This window comes from Micromys minutus (genome assembly GCF_963924665.1).
Source record: "Micromys minutus genome assembly, chromosome: 1".
NCBI classification, from domain to species: domain Eukaryota; kingdom Metazoa; phylum Chordata; class Mammalia; order Rodentia; family Muridae; genus Micromys; species Micromys minutus.
In genome coordinates, this window is record NC_137969.1 from 141,883,508 (window position 1) to 141,900,846 (window position 17,339).

Here is a 17,339-nt window from a genome sequence, read left to right on the forward strand (position 1 = left end):
TCTTAGTTTATTTGGTGTCTGTTTCTCTTATAGGCTTTCTTCCAAACTGCTCTGACCTCCTTTACACTGTACCTTTGCACATTTCCCATAAGGAGAAATTGTCAACAATGCACTAGTAGTGTTTCAAAATACGATGCCTGTCTCATTTTCTCTCTGATTTAGCTCTCACCTAATCTTAAACCACCGAAGACTAAGCTCGATTTTGAGGACCCTCTCACAAGGGTATGGTTGAATAAAATGATTGACATGATCTGGGCTACCCTAGAGGTGATCCTTTGGTATTTGTTTCACGTATTTGCTCTTTCCAAATCTGACTTTCCTCTCATGCAAATGTCTTTACTTTTCCCAGAAGGCTTATGAAAGTTTTGGTGAAATCATGTTGCTGCTTCAGTGCAGAAATGCGACTTCTCTTCCAAAGCCATGTGACTTGGTGAGTCCCTTCATTTGTTTATTCTGCTCAATGAGATTATAAAGGTAATTCAGTGCACTTGAAAGGACACACCTCACTCAAGTATGGAAGACGTAATACTTCAGAGTAGCCACTGAGTATCATTTTAAACCAAAAATAATCAAAAATTATCAAAAAATCAACTGTTCTTCAGTTACATTCTTTTACAGCTAAAAAGAACATCATCTAACATAATTTGATAGTTTAGCAAAAGGAAAGACATTCTATACACAAACAAAAGTGAGATGTCTCCTTTCATGTGTACAGAATCTAGACTCACTGCGACTGTACTATAAAGATGAGATGTGGACCTGAACGAGGTGAACACCCAGAGCTTCCCAACAGCTTTGATCCAGGACCTGAGAGACATGTAGAAAGGAGATCAACTACCCACTCTCTTTTCCGTTCCTGTGGCTTTGTAACCTACACTAAATATACCAGCTTCAGCAGTTTTATTTTCTAAGGAAGAGAAAAAATATACATTTCTGTCTCTTCATTCGTAATTTGCCTTGACAAGACTTTGAGCAGTAGTACATTTTTAAAGGTCAGGCCATAATAATATTAAAAAACAAAAAAAAAGGAAAATATAACACTGTGAAATTCTATAGTTTATTTCATTATAACGTTAGCTAATTTTTATGGAATGCAGTGTTAGATACCGTATCTTAGAAAACTTAAGTCCTAATTTTTGAAGTGTGCATTCATTGAACCTGAAGGGATGTGCAATGAATGTGTTTGGACCTTACTATGCCTTTCTAAACCAACTTGGCAGAGAAAACTCAGAATGGTAAGTACTAAGGTTTTGCAAGTTATAAACTATCTCCCTGCATCTCCCACGCTCTATTTCCCATCATCTTTTCCTCTTAGTCTGACTTTGGTAATTATGTCTCCAAATTAACATAAGGTCACAGTAGAATCCCTTTATATTTCTGAACTCTGATAGAAAACCTAACTGTTGAGTACCCAAAGCACAATCATTTTCATGTCCCAAGATAATATCCAGTTTTATATCCTAGGTACCAAATGTAAAGATGAGTCTCCTTGTTTTCCTGGGTCTGCTTGGTGTCACAGCTGCCATGCCAGTGAGTATTTACGTTCATGTTGGGAATTTTCTTTGTATTCTCTTGTTGCATGGCTTAGGGACAGTTGACAGATTATTTCAGCTAAGGTTCTGCATTTCTCCCTCAGTTCCAGATGCCAATGCCCCGAATGCCTGGATTTAGCAGTAAAAGTGAAGAGGTATGTATGTATTACACTCTGTACCAGAGGACATGTGTGCCAGGTCCTTACTTAAAAGGTCAGGAAAAGGAGAGTATTGGTACTTTTCTTAGAAAATAAAATTTCTAATAAATAGACCAAGGGAGGTAAAGTTGAAAATCTTGCATTCATATCAAAGAAAATATTTTCTCCCCCCTGAGCCTACTTATGTGTTTCAGTGTTGATTTGGGTTAAAATGTAGTTGTTAGTTCTGGAGCCAGTTTTGTTCACTAATAAAGAGCCATTTGTACTTAGGAGTGTTATAAAGTATATACTTGTTTATATATTTAGCATAATTCAAACTAGTTATTATTAGTCAAACTTCATGTTTGTTTGCTTGGGTGTTTTGTTTTTGAGAAAAGGTCTCGATTATGTGGCCCGGGGTGTCCTGGAACTCTCAACTTTCCTTCCTAAGTTGGCTTTGGTAAATAATGTATGCTAGTTAATACAAAATCACAATAGAATCCCTTTAGAATTCTTCCTCAACAAAACAAAGAAGGCAGTGCCTAACTAGCCTTAGAGTTCTACAGACCAGGCTGGCCTTGAACTCACATAGACCCGCCTGCCTTTGAACGTGCTGGGATTAGAAATGTATCAGAGAAGCAGATAGCTTTTTACCACGGAATTATCTTCAAAAATCCTGAATTCTAAATAAATAGAACATTCTAAATCTCCAAAGTAAATTATGTTTATTTTCTATCATTCTGCATTGATTCAATATTAAGTCTGACATCAAATTCAGAAAATCGGGAGCTGCAAAATTGGCTCAGTTGGTAAAAAGCTTGTGTTACAAATATGAAAACTAGAGTCTGATCCCTGGATCCTCCAAGTCTGATGATACAAACTTGAAACCCCAGCAGTAGGAGTGGAGGCTAGAGGATTCATGGAGATTCCTGGCAAGCCAGTTAGGAAAAAAAAAATCCAAAATCAGGAAGCCCCAGATACTAAGGAAAATTTGTCTCATAACAGAAGGTAGATACCTCCTAAGGAACAATATCTAAGATGCCAGCTTTCATATACACATATATGAACACATATACAACCCTGCATACATGAGGCTGAAGAGATGGTTCAGCAGTTATGAGCACGGGATATTTCCCATAGAATAAGGATTTGTTTTTGTTTTTGTTTTTCCTTTATTTATGTAATCCACATCTGGGAGGTTCAGACAAATAGTTAAAATGCATAATTTGTTTCTCTATGTCTGTGTTCTTAGCTGTTCTTTATCAGAAACCCCTTTGGAAAAAAAACAGGTGTGAAATTAGGGGAGTTTGATGAAAATAAAAGCTAATCATAGTACAGGGCCTTTAAAATATGAAAACACTGTTAAAAGCTGAAACAATATGAAAAGCATAGTTGTTGTCTTGAAAGTAAGATCTTGGTCCACAAACATGAAATAAAGACACCATAGAATAAGGATTTGATTCCCAACACCCACATAATTATTTGTAACTCCGGTTCCAGGGAGTCTAACATCCTCTTGTGTCTTCTTTGGACAGCAGACATACACTGTAATGCATAGACATATGTGCAGGCAAACACCTATACACACTAAATAAATGTTTACAATTTTATAAAACTATACATGTATAAAAACTATATACTCCAAAATTTTTTAATGAATGCAAATTTTAACCTTGTATGTAATTAGGAAATTATGACTACTGTCATATCATTCATGTCAGACCATGAACTCGACTTATTTCTAATGTTTTGTGGGTTAATTTGAATAAAAGCTCTTTATTTTATGCCACATTAATGGATTCCTTTCATTTCAGATGATGCGATATAATCAATTCAACTTTATGAATGCCCCGCCTGTAAGTTCTTTATACTACTTTCAACACTTTTTATATCCAGAAGCTGTGCTATGTTTGTCTTAGCCGATAGCAATGCTAATCACCATCCACAAGTCTTAGTTAAAAGATAAGCATTAAAATATTTTCAAAGAGAAAAACCACTTCACTTGTTCCTCGTGACATTCTCCTTATTCATTTCTGGGATTTTTTTTTCTACAAATGAACATCATCTACAAATATTCTTTGTGTCTCAGAAAACTTTGTTCTAACTAAACTTTCTAGGAGCTCTTTCCATGAGTAATGGCAACAAATGTAGGATAGTGGATACTATTCAAGGAGAGAACTCCATTCATGTTATCTTACACAATTCTAAAACTGGGGATCTTTTTATATTTTGCTGGAGTGAACATAGGATACTCTTGTGGTCATATGCTAATTCTAGAGCAAACACCATAACCATCAGCTAATCTTCTGACAAAACCATGTGACAGCCAGAGTGTACACATCTCCTGCTACTGTTGTGACATGATTCCTGCATCATTGTGTCTGCCCTAACCTTTCCGTTCAGCAACTGTCTCTTAAAGTCCTTACCTAAGTCATCATTTTCAGTGCCCCCTCCTAGTTTCTGGTTGGCCCAAATTTCCTTGCTGTTTTTGTGTCTGTGAACTAAAATTTCCACCAACGAAAAATCATGCCTCTGTTTCTGGGCTTTGTTTGTTGGTTGGTTGGTTTTAGATAAGATTATTTTGGTTTTGGTTGTTTTATTTGATTTTTCTCTCATTTTACCTGGCCTTATATATAGCAAGCCACATGAGTTTTGAATTTGTCATAATTTTCCATAAAGATCAGTATACACAGAAAATCATAAGATTCTTATGCAAGGTGTGGTACTACCCCCCAAAGTCTCTACACTCAGGATTTTAGTGACATGAAGATTGCTCTGTGTGTATGCATGTGTATACACAAAGTGTGTACATGTATGTGTACATATGTTTGTGCATGTGTGTGTGTGCGTGTGCATGTGTGTAGTTCAGAAAACAACTTAGAGCATCAGTACTTGCCTTCCACCTTTCTTGAGACGGTGTCTCTCTGTTGCTGACACTGCACATACCAGGCTACCTGGACCATGAGCCTCCAGGGTTTCTCTTGTCTCTCTTTCCCATCTAACCATAGGAACATTGGGATTATCACACTATTGTGTCCAACTTTACATGAATGGTTTCTGGTAAACCAGAATCAGGGTCTCACATTTGTGCAGCAAGCAATTTGCCCACTAAGCAATTCTCCAGCCAACCAAGTTCTTGAACTGACATCTCTTATTAAAGTCTGCCTTTGATGAGTTTGACAGGCTTTCTAGAAAACTGAGGTCTCATTCAGTAAGACAAAATGTGATGAGGTCTTAATTAAAGATCTTAGAATCAAATTCTACTGGATTTTTAAACTTTTTGACTTGGTTTTGGAAGCTTAACTTTAGAAGGTGAAAATAAACTGGAATTCAAACTCATTCACTGTAAATGCTTTTGCTGCTCCTTCAGATGATGCATATGGGCCCATATGGAAATGGCATGCCAATGCCTCCACACATGCCTCCACAGTATCCTCCATTCCAGATGCCCATGTGGCCTCCACCAGTACCCAATGGATGGCAGCAACCCCCAGTGCCCAATTTCCCAAACAAACCTGATCAAACCCAGGAGACCGCCAAACCCAACCAGACCAATCCACAAGAGCCACAGCCACAAAAGCAGCCTTTAAAGGAACCACCAAATGAAGCAGCACGGGCCAAAGATGAAGCCCAGCCACCTCAGGTGAGGCTTGTGTAAAAAACTTCCATATTAAATGTATAGGCATACCTTAAGAGAGAAGTCCATGCTTTTCCAGCACACATGCTTCCTCCAAAATTCAGCACAGGTATCGCTACGTAAAAATATGATATTTAATTTTGACATTCATCAAAAGTTGCATGGAAAGTCAATTCCAACTCTATTGAGTTCAATATTACACAAATATTGTAACTGCCTTAAAGATCCTTTTAAAACACAGAATCAAGCTGTGGATATGTCAATAATACCAGCAATAGGAAGGCTGAGGAAGAAACATAACTAGAAGGCCACCATGGTAAAATATTCTTTGAAAATAAATAAAAATATAATACAGTCTTATAATACAGTCTCATGACTCTTGTAGAGAATCAGGAAAGAAAGATCAAGTTCTACCCCAGCGTTCATTGGTCAGTCGATGTTGAGGAAGACAGCACACCTTTCTAAACTTGTTTCCCCACGAGTAAATTAAATGGCTTTTAAATTATTTTGAGACCTATGCTTTGATGCTACATAATATTTTCCTGAAACTGCCACTACTTTTGGTACTTCTAGAGGACTCAAATGCAGTCGTTCACAAGGCAAGAAGACGTGCAGATGGTTTCTCAAGATCTCACACTGTACAGAGCTTCATAGACAGTGGCTTTTGTTTACTATCACATACAATCATACATATGGGAACACAAAGCTGAATAAAGGGCACTCCTAGACTTGTGTCCTGATTTCAGTCATTCCTCTATCATTGGGGTGACTCACTTCCTTGAACTTCAGCTTCTCAAGCAAAATGAGAGTAACAGTAATACATGGTTGTCTGAGATCCAAAAGGGTTCCATAACTGACTACTGTTTGAATACATGTATTTAATATTATTAACTATTACTATCATTTTTACCGAAAATACACAGAAAGGAAGGGAAGAAAGGGGGGTAGAAAAGAAAGTGAGAAAGACAGTTGATGCAAACAGAAATATAAGCAGCCTTCAGTTTTCAAATAATCATCAATTTCTGTCATTTCTCATTTACAATCTTACTACCACATAACTCTAACGTGTCTTTCTTTCTAGCCATTCCCACCATTTGGCAATGGGCTTTACCCCTATCAACAACCACCATGGCCAATTCCACAGGTAAAAATTTTCTATATGCACTAAATTAAAAACAATGTCAGTGTGTAAGACAATGTGAACTCACATACTATCAGCAGAGAGTATGAAACAAAATCAAGTTAGTAATTATTCAGAAAAAAAAGATTAAAAATTGAATATATTTTTTACTCAGACCAGTTTGCAACATGAGCAGAGCCACTAACAACATAAATATTAGATTTAAAATGGTTGTGCTAAATGCCCTCACATAAGAGATTAAAATATTTTCAGTGAATATCATAATTTACTATAATGCAAAAATAGCACTAGGCAAGACAGTTTAAAACTAAGAAGCAAACCATGACTACATTGTATTCTCTCTATCATATATTTTTCTAACAACAGATACATCATGATAAAAAATTTTGCAAAATAATGCATGAATTCTCAAAGAGAATTTAAGGTTTAAAATTGACAAAATAAAGTATAATATTTAATTTATTTGAATAAAAACAATAGTAAAGGCACTGGTTCTCAACCTTCCTAACACAAACCCTTTCATGCAGTTCCTCATGCTGTGTGACCCCCACTCCTATTATTTTCATTGCTATTTTATAACTGTGATTTGCTATTGTTTTTAGTTGTAATGTAAATAGCGGTGTTTTCCAGTGGTCTCAGGGTTACCTCTGTGAATGGGTCATTCAACTCCCAGAGGAATCGCAACCCACAGGTTGAGAAGCACTGAGTAAGACAAGCTGTTGAAAACAGCTACAAGCCAAGAGGTACTCAGTGACTGTTTATCTGGCTAGGAAACAAGGTTTTCTTGCTTATTATTTACTGACCAAGAGAGTTTTAGTGAGGAAAAAATTCACTCCTTACTTTTTTTCCTTAAAAGGGTGACTTTTGCCACATTAAAGTAAAGGAAACAGGCCATTCAAGGTAGTCTAAAAGCAACATGATTTTCATGTTGAAATGACTATTAATCTCCTCTACATCAATCTCTTGATGAGAAATGAAAACTGCTTCTCAACCCCTTGCTACTTTTTAACTATACCAAAGCTTTTATTTCTTTAACTTTAATATGCTCTCATTTAACTTTTGACATTAGTATACAAAATAATGCTTTCGTTATACCATCTTCTGTGTTCATGTGTTTGTATTATTTATGTGTGTCTGTGTAGGTGTATGAACATGTGAGTGTGGATGTGGATGTTCATGTACATATGTGGAGCCAGAGGATGAAGTTCGCTGTCTTCTTCAATCACTCTCTACCTGAGTTCTGAGGCAGGGTCTCCTACTGAATCTGGAGTTGGCATCCTTGGCTAGGCTGGCTGGCACCCAGCTGTAGGGATCGAGCCATCTCAGCTTTTCTATAGGAGGTCTGAGAATCTGAACTCCCGGGTCCTTTGCTTGCATGGAAAGCATTGATCCAACTGCTGTCTCTTCAGCATCACATCATAGCACTTTCACATACGTTTGCCTTTTCACTTCTTTCTTATTCATCCTCCTCACCAACTGCATTGGCTCCTTTTTGGCTTCTCCTTTACTGGTTGCTTACCTTGCTTCTAAGCGTTCCTACTTTGGCTTTCATGACACTACTCTCTTTTACCCCCTCCCACTCTCTTCCTTTTAGTTCTTTTCATCCCCTTTCATGGCCTCCCTTCAATTTAAATGATCTGTACACACACACACACACACACACACTCACACACTCACACACACACATATACTCACACACACACATACACACACACTCACACTCACACACACACACATACACACACACACATCATCTAGAATCCACATGTAAGCAAAACCATGACATTTTTCTTTTAAGTTGAACTTATTATATTTAACATAATGATCTCCAGTTAGACCCATTTTCCAGGAAATGCCATTATTTCATATTTTACGGCTGAATAAAATTCATCGGGTAGCCTGATAGTGGTGGAACATGCCTTTAATCTTAGCACATAGACGGCAAAGTCAAGAAAATCTATGTGAGCTCAAGCCCATTCTTGTCTACAATCTGGCTATGCAGAGAAATCCTGTCTTAAAAAAAAAAAAAAAAAAAAAAAAAAAAAAAAAAAAAAACCCTTATGCACACTATTTTTACCCATTTAGCTCATAGTAGATATTTACACAGATTTCACTTGCTAATAACTGTAAGTAAATTTAAGAATCTTTGTGATATGTTGACTTAAGAGTCCTGCAGATACAGCCTCAGAAATGGTCGTCTAGATCAAACGACAGCTCTATTTTGAGATTTGTAAGTTTTTACCTTCCACACTCACATCCACGGCTGTACCACTCCACATTACCACCTGCAGCATCTGACAGTCCTCTTCCCTCACCCTTAACAACAGTTCTGAACATCTGTGTGCTGAAATAAAAACCAAACCTTTCTGATTATGTTTAAATAGAATCTTAAATCAACTTAAATTCATTCTAATAGTTAAGAATGTTTAATGCTTCCATAACTATTGGCCATTTGCATTTCTTCTTTTAACAGCTGTTTCTGCATTCCATCAGACCATTTACTATTTCTCTTAATGTTCCATTTTTGCAGTTCTTTCTATATTCTACACATTTATCTCTTAAGTATAGATGGCAATCATTGATGCCTTCCCACTGTAGACTGTGCCTTCATTCTGGTGATTGTATACTTTGGTGTGAAAGAAAAAAAAAACCTTTAATGTCATATAATCCTGCCATTTGTCAATACTTGGGAGTCTGCTGTGCTACTGGACACTTTGTCAGAAAATTCCTAACATATGCTGAATCTTAAAGTATTTTATCTCTGTTTTCTTTATTAGATTCAAAGCTATAGGTCTTATATGTAAGTTTTCAGTCCCTTTTGAGTTGGTTTTGGTGTAAGGTGAGAGATATGGGCTTAGTTTAATTCTTCAACAAGTGGATACAATTTTCCCAGCACCATTTGTTTAAGAAGTTGTCTTTTTTCCCAAGTATGTTCTTGACACCTTTGTTGAAAATTAGATGTTTGTAGCTATGTGGATTTAATTCCGAATTTAATTTTCTATTTTTTCTGATTTTTCTATTTTTTGTTTGTACAAATGTCTTACTAGCTTTGTTACTATAGTTCTGTACTGTATAGAGCTGTCAGGTATAGTGAGGTTTCCAGATTTCTTTCTGTTTAGAATTTTTCTAATTATTTAATTTTTTGTGTTTTCACATAAATTTTATAATTTTTTTCTTATTTCTGCAAAGGATATAACTGAAACTTTGGTGAAGATTGAATTAAGTATATGATAAACTTTAGCAATATGATCACTTTTATAATCTTATGCAAGCATTCATATTTTAGGAAATTTAACTTTAAATGTACACAAAGAATGTTGTTAAATATAACATTACAATTTAATCTCATATATTGTGTGTTCTAATATAGATGCTTGAAGCCCCCCCCCTCTCCCCTCTCTCTCTCCCCTCTCTCTCTTTCTCTCTCTCCTCCCTCTCTTACTCTCCCCTCCCCTAAGATAGTGGGGTAAGATGATTGTTAAGATGTGGAAACTTTTAGTAAGATAGCCTAGAATCATCTTACAACTTTATAAAAATAGAACTCACAAATGGATCATAAGTATCAATAGGTTGAAAGTGAGTCTAATGACTCAGGAGTACAAAGTTCACAAAATTACCAATGACCTACTGAGCATACCTCCTCCTGTCTTACAAAAACTGGCAACATAGAAAGTGCCTTCCAGGGCTGAGGAGTGACCTCCGTGGGTAAAGTGCCTGCTGTATAGCATGAAGACTTGAGTTCAGATCCCCAGCACTGCCTCTCACCCCTCATGCTGGGGAGAGGAGACAGAAGAATCTCAAGTCTTGCTGGATCAGCTAGTCTAGCCAACCAGTGAGCTCCATGTTCAATGAGTGACCCTATCTCAAAAAATAAAGTGAAGGAGGAAAGAAGACATCCAACATCAACCTCTGCCCTCCATACACAAACACACATGGACATGTTCACAAACACATATGTACACATACACAAACACACATGCACAAGCACCATAACATACACATGCAAACACACATACACATACATACACAGACAAATATACACACACAATCACATACACATTTCTAGTCCAGTCTAATGGTGCACAACTGTAATCCCAACACTTAGAAGGCTGAGGCAGGAAGATTACCATGAACTCAAATAGCCCAGATACATAGTGATCCTAATATAAATCAAGATCCTGTCTTAAAAATGAAAAGAAAGAAAAGTGGTTGGTTTCTGTGCTCACTGCGCTGTTCATCTTTCAGAGGGGACCACCAACAGCGTTTGGACGGCCTAAGTTCAGCAATGAAGAAGGAGTGAGTATGGGTGTCTCTGTTACTCTGGTTAAGAATTTAGTCTCTCAGCTGCTATCACTGAACCCAATGTCACAAGAACTTAAAACCATCACTAAAACTTCTTTAACTCAAACTCCTATTAAGTGAAGTAAAATCAAGCCAGTAATGTGAGCAAGTCAGATACAGACAGCTGCATGGGCTTTGTTTCTAAACCCAGCACCATTTAAATGGTGCATAATTCCTTTACATGTATTGAAAGATTGAGCACATATTTGCTGTGAAAACTATTAGGCTCTTTGCAAAGTTGATAGTGAACTCTAGACAGTAAAACACACAGAAGAAATAAAGATCATCTTAAAATATTCTCTTCACAAGAAATTATATCATCCTCTGAATATCTCATTGCATAAATACTGAAATCTAGAGAAGATAAGTTAATGTCCAGTTTTTCCTCTTGGGTTACAGGATAAACTTTTCACTACACTCCAGTAATGTAATCTGACACTCAGCCAACTCTTAGTGTGTCATCAAACAAATGGGTGTACGGTTGTGAGTCCACCCTGGACTTTACTCACTCTTTACCTCTAACTATGGGCAATGCACTCAGTGGGCACAGAAATGTATACCTTTGCTGGGGACAAAGGAACAAGAGGTCACTGAAGAGACGGTGGTGAAGGTTTTCTTTCAGAAATATCACAGGACACTGTAATAAGATCTCTATAAGATACCACATAAGAGTGTCTCAGATCATTGTACACAATGACCTCTCTCAGAAATTAGAACTGCAGATTTTCGTAAAAATTAGCAAGTAAAACAGAATAACTCAGGCATAAACATAGGCTTAAATCTGTATTCTACCTCTTAGGGATATTGTTGAATTTCCTGTATGATACTAAGAATATTTTCTCACCTGCCTATTCCATCATCTCTATCCCCAAATGAAAATAAAACTATTTTCCCTTCTATTTGTTTTCAAATAAAAACTAGGACTGGGGTTATAGCTCAGTGGTAACTACCATGCCTAAGACCACGAGTTTAATCACCAGCACAGGGGAAAAAATAAATAACCAAACAATGCACACAGGTCGTTAAAAAATTCACATAGGCTGTTCATTTAATACAAAATTATTACATATTTTCCACTGGTCTAGAAAACTAGAATATCAAATACTCAAAAACTTCACGTTTTCAAGAGGAGTCAAGTGGAAGGAGCCCAGTGAAACAAGAAAGTCAAACCTGCTGTTCTGGTAACCACAGCAGCTGGCTGCAGACGTCAGCAGCACAGCCTATGCCTAGCTCTGCTACAGGAGACAGGTGCCACTGGCTGTGGCATTCAAGATGCATCTTGAAGGATAAGTCATGTGTGCTGGGAGGGGTGAGGAAGTGGGTGGGAAACAGTTAGATAGGAAGAAGACTCAGAAAAATAACTGCAGATGCAGTTTGAAACCACATCAAGTTTAAGAACGAGGAAATAAGGTTAAATGTCATGGCAATGACTCAGATGATGGTAAAAGATTTAACAATTTTAATACAATATGTAGCATTTACTAGAAACAAAGTTCCAAGTATGAAGAGATGGATAGATAGATAGATAGATAGATAGATAGATAGATAGATAGATAGATAGATAGATATTCATTCTCATTTGACTCTCATGACAAATTATGTAGTTTATACTCTCCTGTTATTATCTCCGGATACAACTGAACAAAGTGAATTTAGCCAATGGAAATAGCCCTAGAAGTTGTAGAAAGATACTGCATTCCACATTTATCTGGCACCAAGAAATACTGCTTTCCAAGTTACGCTAAAGAATTTAGAGTTTTCCTTTAAGGGAAAGGCAATTCTAAACACATATTTAAAGAAAAAAATGTTGTAACTCTCAGAAACCTATCTCTAGTATCTCCCACTCTTATGAAAATAATAGAAAAAATCAGAAAATAAAGTAAGATTACACATACAGTAGTCACTAAGAAAACAATGTCAATAGTTTGGGAGTGGTAGGCATAAAAGACGGGACAAGAATGCAAGTTTAGATAGAATGTTTGGACTCCGTACTCTACTGTCTGGGGAAATGAGAGAGCAGAGCAGGAGCTGCAGCAAATTGGTTTGAAAATAGGAAATGACCCTTAAAAATACAATACTGAAGGAGGACGGTTGTGGGGAGATGAACCCAGTCTGGGCACAGTCAGTTGGAGTCTGGAGCCTTACTGACTGGAGTCCAGAGAACTGAGGGACAGGTTTTTGCCTTGATAAAATAAAAGCATGTATCCATATTTGAAGTTCAGGCTCAACAACATAGGAGGGTAAAATGAGAACACAGAGATGAGGAGGAAAAGGGATGGAATGAAAAACAAAAACTAAATCCTGATGTTGCCCTGCCTATAATCCCAGAACTAAAGGCAAAGGCAAGAGGATCACTGTGAGTTTAGAGCTATACTGATCTACACAGCAAGTTACAGGCCAGCCAGGGTTATATGTCAGAACTCTATCTCAAAAACAAACAACTACAATATTAATTATAAAAGTTAACCTGGACACTGCAGCTCACGTGTGTTAGTAACCTCAGGACTCAGGGAGCTCAAGCATGGGGTGTTTCACACGTTCAAAGCCTAAGCAACAGTGTCACACTGTGGAATCCTAGAGCAAAAAGCATTTTAACCCTAAGGTTTGGGATCTGGGCCTAAATGTTAAAGAGAATACTCAGCACGCAGAGAGTAGAATAAATGCCTCAAACTTCTAAGCCTGTGAGGGAGATTTTCCCTGTTACACTAAGCAATTCCAAGCAACACTGTGGAAGGAAAAAGAGTAATTCTCCTTTCCTGTCTTCTTTCCTACAGAATCCTTACTATGCATATTTTGGATATCACGGCTTTGGGGGTCGTCCTTATTACTCAGAAGAGATGTTTGAAGATTATGAAAAACCCAAAGAAAAAGATCCTCCTAAACCAGAAGACCCACCCCCAGATGACCCACCCCCAGAGGCCTCTACAAATTCAACGGTGCCTGATGCTAACGCCACACAGTCAATTCCTGGAGGAAGTCAAGGTGGAAATGATACTAGCCCAATAGGAAACACGGGCCCTGGGCCTAATGCTGGGAATAATCCTACAGTTCAAAATGGTGTCTTCTCTCTCCCTAAAGTTAATGTTTCAGGCCAGGGAGTACCGAAAAACCAAATTCCATGGAGACCAAGTCAGCCAAATATTTATGAGAATTATCCTTATCCAAATTATCCTTCAGAAAGACAATGGCAAACCCCTGGTACCCAGGGGCCTAAACAGAATGGACCTGGTTACCGAAATCCACAAGTCCAAAGAGAGCCTCAGTGGAATTCCTTTGCTTGGGAAGACAAACAAGCTACTCGTCCAGGAAACCCAACTTATCACAAACCTTCCCCTCCTACCACAAGAGTTAATTATCCAAACTATGCAGAAAATCCAGTCAATTTCGGAAGAAAACTGCCAGAGCCAAAGAAACCCTTTATGGGAGCCAATCCAGCCTCAAACAAACCCTTTATGGGAACCAATCCAGCTGCAAATAAACCATCTATAGGAACCAATCCAGCCTCAAATAAACCATTTGTGGGAACCAATCCAGCTGCAAATAAACCATCTATAGGTACCAATACTGCACCAAATAAACCATTTGTGAGAAACAACGCATTTGCAAATAAACCCTTTGTGGGAACCAATGCTGCCTCAAATAAACCCTTTGTGGGAACCAATCCTGCCTCAAATAAACCCTTTATGGGAGTCAATGCTGCCTCTAATAAACCATTTGTGAGAAGTAATCAGGCCTCAAATAAACCATTTGTGGGAGCCAATGCTGCTTCAAAGAAACCATTTATGGGAACCAATGTGGCCTCCGTGGGTCCTAAACAGGTTACCATTAGCCACAATATGAAAACCCAAAATCCAAAGGAAAAGTCATTAGGTCAAAAAGAAAGAACAGTCACTCCTACCAAAGATACAGGCAACCCCTGGAGAAGCTCTAAACAATATGGAATCAACAACCAAAACTATAATTTGCCTCGTTCTGAAGGTAGCATGGTAGGCCCGAATTTTAATTCCTTTGATCAGCAAGAAAACTCCTACTTCTCAAGAGGAGAATCCAGAAGAGTGCCAAGTCCTAAAATACAAATCCAAAGCCAGAATTTGCCCAAAGGAATTGCTTTAGAGCCAAGAAGAACCCCATTTGAATCAGAAATGAAAAAAACTGAATTAAAGCATAGTACACACCAGCCTGTATACCCTAAGAAAATCCCTTCTCCTACAAGAGAACATTTCCCTGCTGAAAGAAATATCTGGAATCACCAAAAGATTATTCCACCCTTAAAAGAAGACCACAGGAGGAAGGAAAAAGATTTACTTCATCCCTCCTATGGCTCTAGAGGAAATGGTTTTTACCATGAATACAACAATCCTTATCCTAATGAAAAATCACCATACATCAGCAATGCATGGGATAAGAGGGTCAGCTCTCCCAGCACTATGATGCAACCAGAAAGTCCACAGTACACCATGACGTCTCTAGACCAGAAGGAGACAGAGCAGTACAATGAAGAGGACCCAATTGATCCAAATGAAGATGAAGCTTTTCCAGGACAAAGTAGATGGGGTGATGAAGAGCTGACCTTCAAAGGAAACCCAACACTTAGGCAGTATGAAGGTGAGCAATATGCCTCAACCCTAGCAAAGGAATACCTTCCCTATTCCTTAAATAATCCACCAAAACCCACTGAAGATTTTCTTTACAGTGAATTCTATCCCTGGAGTCCACATGAAACTTTTCCAATATATAACCCAGGTCCTACTATAGCACCACCTGTGGACCCCAGAAGTTATTATAGTAATAATGCCATAGGACAAGAAGAAAGCACTCTCTTTCCTTCATGGACCTCCTGGGACCACAGGAATCAAGCCGAGAAGAAGGAAAAAAGTGAGCCATATTTCAACAGAAATGTCTGGGATCGGTCAATGGATTTACACAAACCTAATACACCAAACCATCCTTATTCCACTACCTCCCCTGCTGGATTCCCAAAAGATCCAACATGGCTTGAAGGTGAGAATATGAATTATGATTTGCAAATTACTAGTTTAAGTCCACCAGAGAGAGAACAGTTGGCCTTCCCAGACTTCATGTCTCAAAGTTACCCAACAGGTCAAAATGAAGCACACTTATTTCACCACAGTCAGAGAGGGTCTTGCTGTATTGGTGGCTCCACAGGACATAAAGACAATGTGCTGGCTCTACATGATTACAGTTCATCCTATGGTCTTCCACCAAGGAGGAACCAAGAGAACAGTCCTGTGTATTCAGAAAGCAGTTATACCAAGTATGCAAGACCTAATGTTTCCCCAGCAAGCATCCTACCTAGTCAAAGAAATATCTCAGAGAACAAACTAACTGCAGAAAGCCCAAACCCAAGTCCACTTGGAGATGGTGTGCCTACTGTGAGGAAAAACACTCCAAATTCTGGAAAGAATCAACTGGAGACAGGAATTACAGCCTTTTCTGAAGCCAGCTCTTCTCAGCCAAAAAACACACCCTGCCTTAAAAGTGACCTTGGAGGAGATCGGAGGGATGTTCTGAAACAATTTTTCGAAGGCAGCCAGCTCAGTGAAAGAACTGCAGGCCTTACTCCTGAGCAGTTGGTTATTGGTGGTCCTGATAAAGGCTCTGGCACAGATAGCATACAAAGTGAAGGCCAAGGAAAAGAGGGTGAGGTGCAGCAGCAAAGGCCACCTACCATCCTGAAGTTGCCATGCTTTGGTTCCAAATTAGCAAAATTTCACTCTTCTAGCACTGGACCTCCAACTAACAATGGAAGACCAAGCCTGCTTAACAGTGCTCTCTCCACACCCACTCAAAGTCCTAACACATTGGTTGGGTCAGCTACTAGGGAACAATTTAAAAGTATAAATGTAGATCAACTTAATGCAGAGGAACACAGTACACTTGAATCTTTTCAAGAAACCAGTCCGCAGGACCAAGCACATGGCTGCTTACTGGTTCAGGCTTAGGGATCACTTCAACTGAACATTCTTGGGGGTGAGAAAACTAACAATCTTAATGTCAATGGTTCCGTGACTTTGTACCCTGAGACTTGATTACCTTCTTATGATCCCTAAGCCTTTTACTCTCCCAATAGTAGAAATAGTGGCCCAGGTAGAGCAAATATGATGGGGCCTCTGGGGCTGGCTGGATCCAGCACTGTAACAAGTTAGCGCTCGCTTAAGAAAAAGCATGAAGGCCATAACCACTCCTGCCTTGAAACTTGGAAGCTATTTGTTTGTCCGAGTTAGTTCCCTCTTTCTTGTTAACTCCTTCCTATTTTCTCCGATTACAATGCTCTCTGGTTTTGCACATCTAGCAGGCTGTTGAGTTTTCCATTTTGCATACAGAGGTCTGCACACCAGTATAGTCCCAATGCACTGTATACTTCTTCCTCTAAGTTGTCTCTGTGTGTACTATTGCTAGTTAAGAACCTTTGGCATGTTTTCTCCACTGTCTCCTCTCCCCTTCCTTTCCCACGCAGTTCTCAACATCCTCAGCATTCTCTGTCCATCACATTTCACATGCTGAGGTTCTGACCATCACCACTGGCGGTT

The 17,339-nt window shown here is 38.5% G+C and overlaps 1 protein-coding gene across 1 annotated transcript; it reads left to right on the forward strand.

Annotated features, from left to right (window-relative positions):
• Positions 1 to 376: 376 nt before the first annotated feature.
• ENAM (enamelin) lies at positions 377 to 16,751 on the forward strand (the record flags this gene model as incomplete). The annotated part of the gene is made up of 8 exons (XM_080937730.1): positions 377 to 430; positions 1,465 to 1,530; positions 1,637 to 1,687; positions 3,484 to 3,525; positions 5,040 to 5,312; positions 6,388 to 6,450; positions 10,693 to 10,743; positions 13,563 to 16,751. The coding sequence occupies 8 exons, from the start codon at positions 377 to 379 to the stop codon at positions 16,749 to 16,751; spliced, it is 3,789 nt and encodes a 1,262-aa protein (XP_080793856.1).
• Between the last annotated feature and the right edge of the window lie 588 nt (positions 16,752 to 17,339).